Below are 15,222 nucleotides of genomic sequence, written 5' to 3' on the forward strand. Positions count from 1 at the left end.
GCATGGTACAGGAGCTGGTCAGAGACTGCAGGCATGGTACAGGAGCTGGTCAGAGACTGCAGGCATGGTACAGGAGCTGGTCAGAGACTGCAGGCATGGTACAGGAGCTGGTCAGAGACTGCGGGCATGGTACAGGAGCTGGTCAGAGACTGCGGGCATGGTACAGGAGCTGGTCAGAGACTGCGGGCATGGTACAGGAGCTGGTCAGAGACTGCGGGCATGGTACAGGAGCTGGTCAGAGACTGCGGACATGGTACAGGAGCTGGTCAGAGACTGCGGGCATGGTACAGGAGCTGGTCAGAGACTGCGGGCATGGTACAGGAGCTGGTCAGAGACTGCGGACATGGTACAGGAGCTGGTCAGAGACTGCGGACATGGTACAGGAGCTGGTCAGAGACTGCGGACATGGTACAGGAGCTGGTCAGAGACTGCGGACATGGTACAGGAGCTGGTCAGAGACTGCGGACATGGTACAGGAGCTGGTCAGAGACTGCGGACATGGTACAGGAGCTGGTCAGAGACTGCGGACATGGTACAGGAGCTGGTCAGAGACTGCGGGCATGGTACAGGAGATGGTCAGAGACTGCAGGCATGGTACAGGAGATCAAAGCAGCCTCACCAGTTCCCCCTCAGATGCAGCCTGCCTGATAAAAATACATGCACAGTGTTTTCCATGTATTCCAATGGCTTTAGTTCACACCATGCAGTCAGTTTCCGGTGTGGAAACTGACTGCATGGTGTGAACTAGAGCCATTGGAATACATGGAAAACACTGTGCATGCATTTTGTGCAAAAAAAAAAAAAAAAAGCACACGGAACTGCATCTGGTGTGAACTGGCCCCAAGCAAGCTACCTGGTTCCGTTCCAACAGACTTCTATTGGGAATGCTCATATCGTTACCTCTACTAGCAATAACTTAACCCTTCCCCATTCTATCACATGGCGATAAAAAACTAGCTGGGTCAAAATCAAGATTATTTTTTTATATGGTCAATAAAGTGAGTACAGCCTTTGTCCTGTGACCTGGTTTATATAGCATGGCTCCATTCACACTAGTGGCTAGAGGTAGATAGTTTCAGAGGCAAACAAATGACTTTTGGATGCAGCAGCACTGTGGGCACAAAAAACTTGATTTAGCTGCGAATGCAAACTCTGCAATGCTTGCCCTGGGCACACTCTTTCCCCCTTAGGCAGTGTCTAAATGCAGCCTCACCCATGCCCGGATCTGTGCGGTGATCTCCGTGTGTCTCGGAGCTGTGCATTGAATTTCCCGGGCGGCTGCAGTAACAATGTCCCGCCTCCTGTAATCACGTCACGCTGATTCAATGTCCCGCCATTGGATCAGTGTACCGTCTGTCACAGGAGGCGGGACATTGTTACTGCAGCCGCCCGGGCAATTCAATGCACAGCTCCGTGACACACGGAGATCACCACACTGTCGGGCGGGAGGAAAGGAGGACGGAGAACAGAGGACTGGGAACGAGCCAGGAAAACACCAGTGCAATGGGCGGCGCCAGGGGGCGGAGCCCCGCAAGGCCCCACCCCCATTTTCGGCCCCATTATCGGCAAGGCTTTCCTTTCGGCATTTTGCGGAAAACACCATTTTCGGCCGATATGTTTCGGCGGCCGAAATTTCGGTGCATCCCTACTGGCTAGTCTTCCTTTTGCGGTGAAACAGCTATTTGATAATGTTTGTTTGTTTGGATAATTCATCCAAATTCTAGGGGAAAAAGTACCCCCTTTTGCCATTTAAGTAAAGGAGTTAATATATTTTCATTTTTAAAGCTCCTTTTGTGCCAGGGGCATCAGCCTCCAGGCAGTCACGATGGCTTCTGCCGTCGGGTTCAAAAGGTAATCCTCAGATTTAACCCCAGGGACAAAAGTGGTCTTGTAGGAGGATACCTATACTGAAGCCTCGTTTTCTCTCTATCCAACCAGCAGTCTCCTTCCTACAAGGGGGACAACTTCTGTCGTCGTTCGACATCAAAGATGCTTATGTCCATGTTCGATCTTGAGCGCTCACCAGAAATTTATACGCGTTGGGGTAGAAAATCTTTATTTCCAGTTTGAAGCTCTACCTTTTTGAGCTAGCTACTGCACCTCAAGTGTTTATAAGGATCCTGGCTCCTCCTTTAGCCAGGTTAAGGGCTCAAAGTATAACGATACTAGCCTACTTAGACGATCTACTCTTTATAGAACAATCGGTAGCCCGTTTTAACCAAAGCCTGGTGACCGAAGTCAGCTACCTGGAATACGTTGGGTTGTATCCTCAACCTAGAAAAATTCTCCTTAAAACCATCAAGGAGATTGCCGTACTTAGGGCTGATCATAGATACAGTCCAGAAAAGGGTATTTTTGCCCCAGGAAAGAATCAGTTCCTTAACCACTTTCAGACCGGACCAATTTGCTGGTCAAAGACCAGACCACTTTTTGCGATTCGGCACTGCGTCGCTTTAACTGACAATTGCGCGGTCGTGCGACGTGGCTCCCAAACAAAATTGACGTCCTTTTTTTCCCACAAATAGAGCTTTCTTTTGGTGGTATTTGATCACCCCTGCGGTTTTTATTTTTTGCGCTATAAACAAAAATAGAGCGACAATTTTGAAAAAAAACGCATTATTTTTTACTTTTTGTTATAATATCCCCAAAAATATATAAAAAACATTTTTTTCCCTCAATTTAGGCCGATACGTATTCTTCTACATATTTTTGGTAAAAAAAATCGCAATAAGCGATTATTGATTGGTTTGCGCAAAAGTTATAGCGTTTACAAAATAGGGATAGTTTTATAGCATTTTTATTAATAATTTTTTTTTTTTTTACTAGTAATGGCGGCGATCTGCGATTTTTATTGTGACTGCGACATTGTCGGGGACCCATCGGACATTTTTGACACATTTTTGGGACCATTGTCATTTATACAGTAATCACTGCTATATAAATGCAGTGATTCCTGTGTAAATGACACTGGCAGTGAAAGGGTTAACCAGTGGGTGGCAGTGTAGGGGTTAAGTGTTCCTAGGGGTGTGTTACTAACTGTGGGGGGGTTGGGCTTTCATTTAGTGTACACTGATCTCTGCTCCAATCACATGGAGCAGAGATCAGCGTCACTAGTTGCTAGGCAGAATGAGAAAATGTTGTTTATACAGCATTTCCTCCATTCCGCCGCTCCGTGAGACGATGGCGGGGATGCCCGCGGCGATCAAGTCCGCGGGTCCCGCGACCGGACTCACGGGGGTCCCGACCAGCGCGGGAGCGCGCCGCCGGCGGCGCGCTCCCGATGGCAAGGCGGCAACGAATATTGGACGTACATGTACGCCAATATGCCTGCCCGTGCCATGCTGTCGACGTACATCGTCGTGCGCTGGTCGGGAAGTGGTTAAAGGAACCGATTTGTTTGGTCAAAACAAAGAATCCCTGTATTCATTTTGCATGAGTTTATTGGGGCAAATGATGGCTTCTTTCAAGGCCGTTCCTTATGCACAGTTTCATTCAAGACTGCTGCAAAACAGTATCTTGTCAACTTGGAACAAGAAGGTCCCAACTCTGGACTTCCCGATGCATTTATCCGCCAAAGTGCGTCAGAGCCTCAATTGGTTAATATCCAAAAATCTTCAAAAAGAAAAATCCTTTCTACTGATTGCCTGGAAAGTGGTAACAGATTCCAGCCTTTGGGCTGGGGAGCAGTCATGGAAGAAGCGACTTTCCAAGGCAAGTGGTCCAAATCAGAGTTGACCTTGCCCATCAATATTCTAGAGATTCGGGCAGTACCGCTTGGACGCTCAGACTACGGAATTATCCTGTCAGGATCCAATCTGACAATGCCACAGCTGTGGCTTATATCGGTCACCAAGGGGGCACGAGAAGTTGTATGACCCAAAGAGAGGTGAATCATATTCTGTCTTTGGCAGAAAACATCCATTGCCTATCAGCAGTTTTCATTCCAGGGGATAAGTCGCCAAAAATTGTTCCCGGGAGAATGGTCCCTTCACCCAACGTCTTTCTGTCAATATGCCAAAAATGGGGAGTTCCGGAAGTGGTTCTGTTTGCGTCCAGGTTCAATAACAAGATCGACAACTTTGTGTCAAGGAGAAGGGATCCGATGGCATAAGGACGCCTTGGTCTTTCCATGGGATCAGTTTTCCCTGATCTATGCGTTCCCTCCTGTTCTGCTGCTTCTGTGTCTCCTACGCAGGATCAAGCAAGAGGGAAAGGAGGCGATTCTGGTGGCCCAGGAGATCTAGGTTTGCCTAGATCATAAGGATGGCGGTAGGGGACCCTGCCCCTGTGGCCAGACCTTCTCTCGCAAGTTCCGGGGTTCCATCCTACCTTACAAATGCTAAATTTAATGGTTTGGCTATTGAGACCCACAATCTAAAGAACCGTGGGCTGTCAGCTTCGGTAGTTTCTACCTTGGTTAATGCTAGGAAGCTGGCCTCCACAATCATATATTAGAGTCTGGAAGGCTTATGTCTCCTGGTATGAATCCAGGGGTTGGCACCCCAGGAAATATAGGTAGGATCCTTGAGTTCCTACAGATAGTGCTCAAGGCCAGTTTCATTACTGATCCCATCAAGGGCCAGGTGTCAGCCTTATCTGTGTTTTTTTTTCCAATGACCACTTCCTTCACACTCGGGTTCGTAACCTTATCCAGAGGGTAATGTGGATTAATTCCCCAGTTAAGTCACCCCTGAACCCTTGGGACTTAAATTTAGCCCTGCCAGCTTTACAAAAACTGCCTTTTTGAACCGGTCAAGATATTCCCTTGATCCTCTTGACGAGGGAAATCGTTTTCTTGGTTGCCATATCTTCTGCAAGAAGAGTATCAGAGTTGGCTGCTCTTTCCTGCAAATAGCCATATTTGTTGATTCGTAATTCGGATTAGGTTTTCTTGTGGCCTCATCCTAATTTCACTAAGCTGGGGATCGGGTAGATCTTCCCAAAGATTTGGAAGATACTGGTTTATCCTCTTCTGAGGATCCTAATATAGGAGTAACATCACAAGACAGGTTGCTTGTGCACTCTTACCCTGTTTACCCTAAAATAAGACCTAGCGTGATTGTCGGTGTTGGCTGCAATATAAGCCCTACCACCCAAATAAGCCCTACTGTTTCCTCAAAAATAAGCCCTACCCTGAAAAGACCTACAAGGACTTTAACTAGGGCTTATTTGGGGGGTAGGGCTTTTATTGCAGCTATCACCGACAATCAAACTAGGTCTTATTTTAGGGGAAACGGTACAAAGTTGGCTCGTTCAACTTTTTTGCTGCCTGCAGCGCAGGCTCTTAATGATCCCATCTCTAATTTGGGATCATTAAAACCTCCTCCATCTGGGGATGCCTTTTCTATTCATGCATGGCTAAGGACGCTTATGTATGCTGAATAGGAACATCCGGGTAAACAATATTGTCCGCCTAAGAGATTCTCCACACTTTATCCTATGAAAGAAGATTTCTATAAGAAATAGGGGGTTCCAGCGGTTGATGCTTCGATTTCCTCAGTGAATAAGAATCTCCCATGTCCGGTTGATGATGCGCTCATGTTAAAGGATCCAGCAGATAAAAAGTTGGAGCTTTAGTAAGTTGAGCAGTGCAGCCGGTTCTTGCTGCAATTGGCATATTCCAGTCCATTAAGGAACAGTTTGAGGAGATGCTTAAAGTTCTGCCTGATGAACAGGCCCAACATTGCTCTGATTTATCAGACGCACTGTGTTTCACAGTAGACCCTATGAGAGATGCTGTCATTCAGATCTCACAGCTTATGCTTGGACTAGTGCATTCTCGCAAAATTCTTTGGTTGAAAAGTTGGTCAGCTGAAGCGCTGTGTAAAAAAAAAAACGCTTAGCCAGTTCCCCTTTTCATGGTGAATGGGGTATTTGGAGATGATTTGGATAAATACCTACAAAAGATCTCTAATGGCAAAAGCTCTCTCTTACCAGTAAAGAAATTCAGACATTTCTTCAAGTGGGCGGCTTCTCCTGTGCCAGGACCGTCAGCCTCTAGTCAATCTCGACGGCCTCAACCATCAGGTTCAAGGGGAAAACCCCAAGGGCAGCACCAAGGTCAGAAGAGATCTTGGGGCACAAAGCCTACAAAACAGCATGCTAAAGCCTCCTTTATGAAGGGGTGCCCTCGCTCGGATGGGGGGAAGGCTCCTGCAATTCTCAAGGATCCTGCAGGAACAATATCGAGACAGATGGGTGGCTTCTACTGTTTCTCTAGGTTACAAACTACAGTTCTGAGATTTTCCATTTCCTCTGTTTCTAAGGTCTAATGTTCCCAAGGACCCAGAGAAGAAGGCTCTTTTAGCGCTGGCCCTGCAATTCGGTCTAGCCACAGCACCACAGGTGTTCTCAAAATTTCTGTCACCACCTCTAGCCAGGTTAAGGGCTCAAGGCATAACAATCCTAGCCTGCTTAGATGATCTGCTTTTAATAGATCATTCAGTTTCAGGGCTAAACCACAGTCTAGTCACAACTGTAAGCTACCTGGAGTCTCTAGGCTGGATTTTCAACCTAGAAAAATCCTCAAAGCCATAAAGAAGATTACAGTACCTGGATCTGGTCATGGATACCATAGAGAAAAAGGTATTTCTACCCCAGAAAATAATTAGTTCCATTGTAGAGCTAATTCAACTAATCAAAGCAAAGAAAAAGCCTTCCATTCATTTGTGCATGAGACTATTAGGAAAAATGGTGGCCTCCTTTGAGGCCGTCCCTTACTTGCAGTTTCATTCAAGATTGCTACAAAACATAATCCTGTCGGCCTGGAACAGGAAGGTTCAGGCCTTAGATTTACCAATTCGCCTGGCTCCCGACGTGCATCAGCCTAAATCGTTTCTACCAGTCTCATGGAAAGTGGTGACAACAGATGCCAGTCTTCTAGACTGGGGAGCAGTCCTGGAAGAGGATTCTGTCCAGGGGAAGTGGTTCAAGTTTGAAAGGACCTTGCCTATCAACATTTTGGAGATTCGGGCAGTTCGTCTGGCTCTAAAGTCCTGGACGGTCAGACTGAGGGATTGTCCTATCAGGATTCAGTCCATCAGTGCCACAGCTGTGGCTTAAATCAATCACCAGGGGGGTACGAGGAGTCGTGCAGCCCAAAAAGAGGTGAATCATGTTCTGGCTTGGGCAGAACACAACATCCCTTGCTTATTGGCAATTTTCATTCCAGGGATAAAGAATTGGCAGGCGGACTACTTGAGTCACAAACATTTGTTTCCGGGAGAATGGTCTCTTCACCCCGACATCTTCCTAGCGATATGTCAGAGATGGAGTACTCTGGGTGTGGACCTGTTCGCGTCCAGATTCAACAAGGTCGACAACTTTGTGTCGAGAACAAAGGATCCGCTAGCTTGCGGAACAGATGCATTAGTCTTCCCATGGGATCAGTTTTCTCTGATCTATGCATTTCCTCCAGTTCTGCTACTTCCGCGTCTTCTTCCCAGGATCAAGCAGGAACAAAAGGAGGCGATTCTGGTGACCCAGAAGGTCTTGGTTTTCCGAGATCATAAAGATGGCAGTAGGAGTCCCTTGGACTCTGCCATTATGGCCAGACCGTCTCGCGCAAGGTCTGCTATTCCATCCTACCTTACAGGCGCTAAATTTAACGGTTTGGCTATTGAGACCCACATTTTAAAGGATCGTGGGTTGTCTCCTTTGGTAGTGTCTACCTTGATTAATGCCAGGAAGCCGGCTTTCAGAATCATTTACTATAGAGTCTGGAAGGCATATGTTTCTTGGTGTGGATCCAGTGGTTGGCACCCCAGGAAATATGTCATGGGTAGGATCCTTGATTTCCTGCAAATGGGATTATAAATGAAGCTGGCCTTGAATACTATCGAGGGCCAGATCTCAGCCATGTCAATATTTTTTCAACGGTCTCTGGCTTCTCACTCTTTAGTGCGTAGCTTTGTTCAGGGGGTAATACGGATCAATCCCCCTATCAAGGCACCTCTAAATCCTTGATTTAAATTTGTTCTTATTGGCTTTGCAGAAACAGCCTTTTGAACCTTTTACGTGAAATTCCCTGGGTTCTTTTGACTAGAAAGATAGTCTTTCTGGTTGCCATTTCTTTTGCTAGAAGAGCATCAGAACTAGCGGCTCTGTCTTGTAAAGAGCCATATCCGATCATGCATAAGGATAATGTGGTTTTACGTCCTCATCCTGAATCACAAAAGTGGTGACAGGTTTCCACTTAAACCAAGATATTGTTCTTCCGTCTTTCTTCTCAGAGCCTCAATCTAGGGAAGAGAAGGCACTACATTCCCTTGATGGTAGTGAGAGTGTATTTAAAGGCGATCCCTCAGGTTCGTAAAACAGATGTTTTATTCGTACTGCCAGATGGTCCAAAAAGAGGAGAGGCTGTGTCAAAATCCACCATTTCCAAGTGGATTCGTCAAGTCATTATCCAGGGTTGTGGTTTAAAGAAGAAAATTCCTCCTTTTTCATGTTAAAGCACACTCAACCAGAGTCATTAGTGCCCCTTGGGCAGTGCATCATCAGGCCTCTATGGCTCAGATCTGTAAGGTCGCTTTGTCCCCTGATGTAACAAAAGAAAATAGGATTTTTAAAACAGCTTACCTGTAAAAATCCTTTTCTTTGATGTATATCAGGGGACAGAGGTCCCTCCCTTCTTATTATACACTTGTATTGCTTGGCTACAAAACCAAGGACTCTCAGTAATGGGAGGGGATTACGTGTCTTGCCTTAGGGGCGTACCAGTGTCCATCACCTGTTGGTCCGATATATAACCCACATAGTAACTACTATGGCTCTGTGTCCCCTGATGTACATCAAAGACAAGTATTTTACAGGTAAGCTGTTTTAAAAATCCTATATTTGCCTTTAGTTGTACGTTAAGCTGGTTATGCACTGAGGTGTGTGTGTGTGTGTGTGTGTGTGTGTGTGTGTGTTTTTTTTTTTTTTTATTTTTTTTTTTTCCTGAACAAAAAAAATTGACAGAATACCAGATCCACACAAGCGATATAACGACCAGCTTCTGTTGAACAGAGGGATATACATGCGCATTGAAATTCTGATACAAGTATATCCAGCATTAGGCTGCGGAGAGGGTAGTGTTAGACTAGTAGATTTAGATGGACTTGACTAACCAATCAAGCACATCCCCAGCTAACACTTTATAATCAGTTACAGCAAATATGTTTTTCTTGTACATCATGGTACCCAGAGCATCATCTTAAATCCTTATGACTGGGTTATGCTGCCACCTACCGATGATTGGACACTGTAAAAAAAAAAAAAAAAAAAAATCAGAATGTGTCTTATTGCCCCTGTAGGCAGCAGTATAATCCAAATGTCTCTAAATCCTGTTTCATATGATTCACCCGTGTGTGCAAAAATCCATAGGTTTTTGTTTGCACGTGGGAGCAGCTGGTCAAAATAAATAAGTGGACCTTGCTCATAGTAAAAGTTCAGTTATAAAGGTTTGTGCTGTCCACTACTGGCACGTGCAGTTTTACTCATAGGAGTAAATAGCCCTTCGTTAATTTTCTTTACAACTTTTTATTTTTTTATTTTCTATACAATTAGAAGTCTCATGTTGTAGTAATATTTAATAGTTTACTTTTTTTTTTTTTCTAGACGTCAGTGCCTACAGACTAAATTTGGAGGGCATTACAGTGCAAGGAAAAAATTGCCCAAAGCCAATCAAAACCTGGGTGCAGTGTGGGATATCTATGAAGATTTTGAATGCACTGAAAAAGTAAGTTTTGATCCTGCAGGTGTGTTTGCTGTTTTGTATGCGCACTCACAGCAACACTGCTGCTAGCAACTGTGGTGGCTCATATACCAGAAAGAAGGTGTTTGTACATACGCACAGAAAATACTCTGCAAGTCCATAGATGTGCTGTTGGTCTCTGCAAGGTGCAATATACCTGGAAGAAAGGGGGGGGGGGGGTGTGATCCTGTGCTGAAATTTACCAGGTCATTTTATGTGATAGGGCAATTGCGCTGCTTTAACTGACAATTTTGCACTTTTTGTTCCCCACAGACAGAGCTTTCTTTTGGTGGTCTTAGATCACCTCTGCGTTTTTTTTTTTTTTTTTCTTTTTTGTGTTTTATAAACAAAAACTATTTTGAAAAAAAAAGATTTTTTTTTACTTTCTGTTATAATACATATCCCAAAAAAATATCAAACTAATTTATTCATCAGTTTAGGCCAATATGTATTCTGCTACATATTTGTGGTAAACAAAATCGCAACAAGCGTATATTGATTGGTTTAAGCAAAAGTTTATAGCATCTACAAACTAGGGGATAGATTTATGGTCTTATTTTTTTTCAATGTTTTTTTACTGGTAATGGCTGTGATCTACTATTTTCAGCGAGACTGCGGCGGATGTATCTGACCCCGAGTGACACTTTTTGGGGACCAGTGACATTATCGCAGTGATCAGTGCTAAAAAAAATGCATTGATCAATATATAAATGACATTGTCAGGGGAGGGGTTTACTAGGGGGCGATCAAGGGGTTAACTGTGTTCCCTGGGTGTGTTCTAATTGTGTGGGGGCGGGGGTCACTGGGACAACACAGAACGCTCTTCCTGATCACTAGGTACAGCCAGCAGATCTCCGTGATGTCCCGTCAGAACAGGTATCCGCCTTGTTTACGTAGGCGGATCCGCATTCTGCTTCTGTGCAGTGCCCCAACAGTATCTCTAATGCATGAAATGAACTCTTCCTAGACCAGTGATGGCGAACCTTGGCACCCCAGATGTTTTGGAACTACATGTCCCATGATGCTCATGCACTCAACAGTGGAGTTGAGCATCATGGGAAATGTAGTTCCAAAACATCTGGGGTGCCAAGGTCCGCCATCACTATCCTAGACTGAACATCCCTCCGGGGTTGTGCCCACTATGACAGGAGAAGTATGATCCTGTAAAGTGGAAAGGTAGCACAGGTTTACACCATTATTAGATACTGTAGCTTAACATCAAGTAAATGAGATTCAGTATCTTCAATACTTGTTGTACAATTATTTGTGTCTCTTAAATAGTATTTGTTTTTATGTTTTAACTATTAGGATGTTGCATAACACCACAGGTTGCACTACTATAAGCTCATCTTAAAAAAAAACCCCTTATAAGAGATTCAAGCACTTCCTTGTGCCCTTTTGCAAAATAGAACTTTGCAACAGAATGGTGGACAGCTGGGTTGCTTTGTACCCTCCGACTGACATGCGTACCCCATTCTGCTCCCTTGTTCATGTGTCACATAGAATACCATCACTATTAGCAACGCTGGAAACCAGGTGAAAAAAAAAAAAAGCTTCAAAAACTAAGGCAAACACTGCTAATGGGTTGCAAAACACTCAAACCACTTTTCAATATTTATTTTATTAAAGTTTACAGGAAAATGAACATGGTGTACTTTTGCTCAAACAGGTCAGATGTTCTGTCTGGAGCAAAGTATACAAGGGATAAGATGGTTCAGGTCCAGTACCATATAACTGGTCTTGAAAAAACATAAACAAAAGGGATGCAGTGCTAAAAATGAGTGAACCTCAGACAGATATGGGGTTAAAACCAATCTGTAAGGTGCAGTGTAAAGTGCTAAATACATATACAATCAAAGAGTGAACTGAAAGTTAAAACAATATTATAGACCATACAAAATATTATGACACTGAACTACAGTGGGGCAAAAAAGTATTTAGTCAGCCACCAATTGTGCAAGTTCTCCCACTTAAAAAGATGAGGCCTGTAATTGTCATCATAGGTATACCTCAACTATGAGAAACTATGAGAGACAAAATGTGGAAACAAATCCAGACAATCGTATTGTCTGATTTTGGAAAGATTTTATTTGCAAATTATGGTGGAAAGTAAGTATTTGATCAATATCAAAAGTTCATCTCAATACTTTATTTATCCTTTGGCAATGACAGAGGTCAAAGGTTTTCTGTAAGTCTTCACTGTTGCTGGTATGTTGGCCCATTCCTCCAGGCAGATCTCCTCTAGAGCAGCGATGTTTTGGGGCTGTCGCTGGGCAACACAGACTTTCAATTCCCTCCAAATGTTTTCTATGGGGTTGAGATTTGGAGACTGGATAGGCCACTCCAGGACCTTGAAATGCTTCTTACGAAGCCACTCTTTCGTTGTCTGGGCAGTGTGGGATCATTGTCATGCTGAAAGACCCAGCTACGTTTCATCTGCAATGCCCTTGCTGATGGGAGGAGATTTGCACTCAAAATCTCACGATACATGGCCCCATTCATTCTTTCTCAGCAAAGGGAACAGGACGACTGATCCATGTACATGAAATGGCCCCAAAGCATGATGTTGCCACCCCTATGCTTCACAGTAGGTATGGTGTTCTTTGGTTGCAACTCAGCATTCTCTCTCCTCCGAACAGGATGAGTTGTGTTTCTACCAAACTACTTTGGTTTCATCTGACCACATGGCATTCTCCCAATCCTCTTCTGGCTTATCCAAATGCTCTCTAGCAAGCCTGAGATGGGCCTGGACATGTACTGCCTTAAGCAGGGGTACACATCTGGCACTGCAGGATCTGAATCCCTGGCGGCATAGTGTGTTACTGATGGTAGCCTTTATTATGTTGGTCCCAGCTCTCTTCAGGTCATTCGCTAGGTCCCCCATGTGGTTCTGTAATTTTTGCTCACCATTCTTGTGATTATTTTGTCCCCACGGGGTGAGATCTTGCGTGTAGCACCAGATCAAGGGAGATTATCAGTGGTCTTGTATGTCTTACATTTTCTAATTATTGCTCCCACAGTTGATTTCTTCACTTTCTCCCCTTCAAGATTCTCAGCACTCAAGTCGCACCGCAAGTCGGATCATCTTGATCTGACTTCTGGTACGACCTCGGTTTAAATCAATAGGCTCCCATAGGGAACCATTGATTTTGAATGGAGACAGAGAAACGCGGCTGAAAGATAGCGCGGTTTGACGTGCATTGAATTCACGTTTTTAACGCTGCTTTTTTCCTGGTGTCTGTACTAGCTTTACAGCCAGTTTTTTTTTTTTTTTTTTTAAACATCCGTGTGCATGCAGCCTATAAGAGAAAAAAAAATTACTGTCTGACAGTAATTGCTTAATCGTTGTGAGGCCAGTTTAACAGGTGTTCTAGGTATCCTGCTAGGTATCCTGCTCAGGCCAAGAATTCTGGCAGCTTTGTGCTTGCAGTAATTGCTTGTGAGTTCCTTTTGTAGAACTTCCACAAGGTCCTTGTGCAGGTGCTGACTTATAAACTAGCCAAACACACAACTGCTGAGATGCCTACGGCTATACATGGTTCTGTACACGTTGTTGTAAACACAAACGCATGAGTGCAGGGATGTACATCAGCGGAGGATAAACTTCCCTTCACCATGCAGAAACTCCTGGCTAGTCTTCCTTTTGCGGTGGAACAGCTGTTTGAGGATGTTTGGATAATTCTTCCAAAGAAATTCTACTGGGAAAAGTACCCCCTTTTTTCCATTTAAGTAAGGAAAAATATATTTTCATTTTTAAGAGCTCCTTTTTGTGCCAGGGGCATCAGCCCCCAGGCAGTCACGATGGCTTCCGCCATCAGGTTCAATAGGTAAACCCAGAGTTAAACCTAGGGGATACTGTACCTTCCTTATCAGGAGGTGCTCCCCTAGCTCAATAGGGAGAATTCTTCTGCAGTTCTCATAGATCTGACAGGAAGACGAATGGGTGGACTTCCTCAATAGCTCCAATCTGAAGTTCCAAGTGTTCCCGTCTACTGTTTTTTTTTTTTTTTTTTTTTTTTTTTCTTCTCAGATCAAACGTTCCTAAGGATCCAGAGAAAAAGGTCTTTCTCTCTGCATGGAATTTATCTAATCAGTAGTCTCCTTCCTACAAGGGGGAGAACTTCTGGTGTCTATCGACATCTAGGATGCTTATCTCCATGTGCCGATCTTTCCCGCTCACCAGAAATTTCTACGCTTTGAGGTAGAAAAATTTTTATTTCCAGTTTGTAGCTCTACCTTTTTGGGCTAGCTACTGCACCTCGAGTGTGTGTGTAAAGATCCTGGACCCTCCTTTAGCCAGATTAAGGGCTCAAAGTATTAAGATACTAGCTTACTTAGACAATCTACTCTTGATAGGTCAGTCGGTAGCCCGTTTAAACAAAGGTCTGGATCCTAAACCTAGTAAGATCCTGTTTAAAACCATCAAGGAGATTGCAGTACTTAGTGGACCATCTATGATCAGCCCTAAGGTGTTTTTACCCCAGGAAAGGGTTCATTATAGGAACTGTTTGGTGGGTCAAAACAAAGAAGAACCCTTCCATTTATCTTTGCATGTGTTTATTAGGACTGATGGTGGCTTTTTCGAGGCCGTTCATTATGCGCAGTTTATTCAAGACTGCTGCAAAACTGTATCCTATCAACTTGAAACAAGAAGATCCAAACTCTATTCCGGTGCGTTTATCTGCCAAAATGCATCATTGATGGTCAATATCCAAAAATCTTCTAAAAGGAAGATCCTTTCTACCTGTTACCTGGAAAGTGGTAACAGATGCCAGCCGTTTGGGCTGGGGAGCAGTCCTGAAAGAAGTGTCTGTCCCAGGGAAATGATCCAGATCAGAGATGACCTTGCCCGTCAATATTCTAGAGATTCGGGCAGTACGCCGGGCCCTGGATGCCTGGACACTCAGACTATTGTCCTGTCAGGATCCAGCCTACGGCCACATCACCCTGAAAGCGTCCGATCTCGGAGGAATAAGCAGTGTCGGGCCTGGTTAATACCTGGATGGGAGACCGCCTGGGAATTCCAGGTGCCATAGGCTCAGTCCGACAATGCCACAGCTGTGGCTTATATCAATCACCAAGGGGAACGAGAAGTCGTGTGGCCCAGAAAGAGGTGAATTTTTTTTTCTTGGGCAGAAAGCAACATTCCTTGCCTATGTACAATTTCATTCCAGGAATGGAGAATTGGCAGGCAGACTACTCGCGTCCCCAACTATTGTTTCCGGGATTGTTTCCTTCACCCCGGCATCATTCTGTCAGTATGCCAAGGATGGGGAGTTCCAGACATGGGTCTATTGGCGTCCGGGTTAAACAACAAGATCGACACAGATGCCTTGGTATTTCCATGGGATCAGTTTTCACTGATCTATGCTTTCCCTCCTGTTCTGCTTCTGTGCCTTCTTCGCAAGAGCAAGCAAGAAGGGAAGGAGGTGATGAGAAAAGTAGAGAACCTAGTAGTAAAAGTGACATACTTTACACAGATTACA

The 15,222-nt window shown here is 44.5% G+C and overlaps 1 protein-coding gene across 1 annotated transcript in view; it reads left to right on the forward strand.

The window, feature by feature from the left end:
* DDX46 (DEAD-box helicase 46) overlaps positions 1–15,222 on the forward strand; it is a 416,812-nt gene that overhangs the window by 143,003 nt on the left and 258,587 nt on the right. Inside the window, exon 9 of the mRNA XM_077473955.1 lies at positions 9,601–9,721. Within this exon, the coding sequence (XP_077330081.1) occupies positions 9,601–9,721 (121 nt within the window). The remainder of the gene's footprint in view (positions 1–9,600; positions 9,722–15,222) is intronic.

This window comes from Lithobates pipiens, unplaced genomic scaffold (genome assembly GCF_037356315.1).
Source record: "Lithobates pipiens isolate NorthernLeopardFrog02 unplaced genomic scaffold, aLitPip1_a1.2 Scaffold_8, whole genome shotgun sequence".
Classification (NCBI taxonomy): Eukaryota; Metazoa; Chordata; class Amphibia; order Anura; family Ranidae; genus Lithobates; species Lithobates pipiens.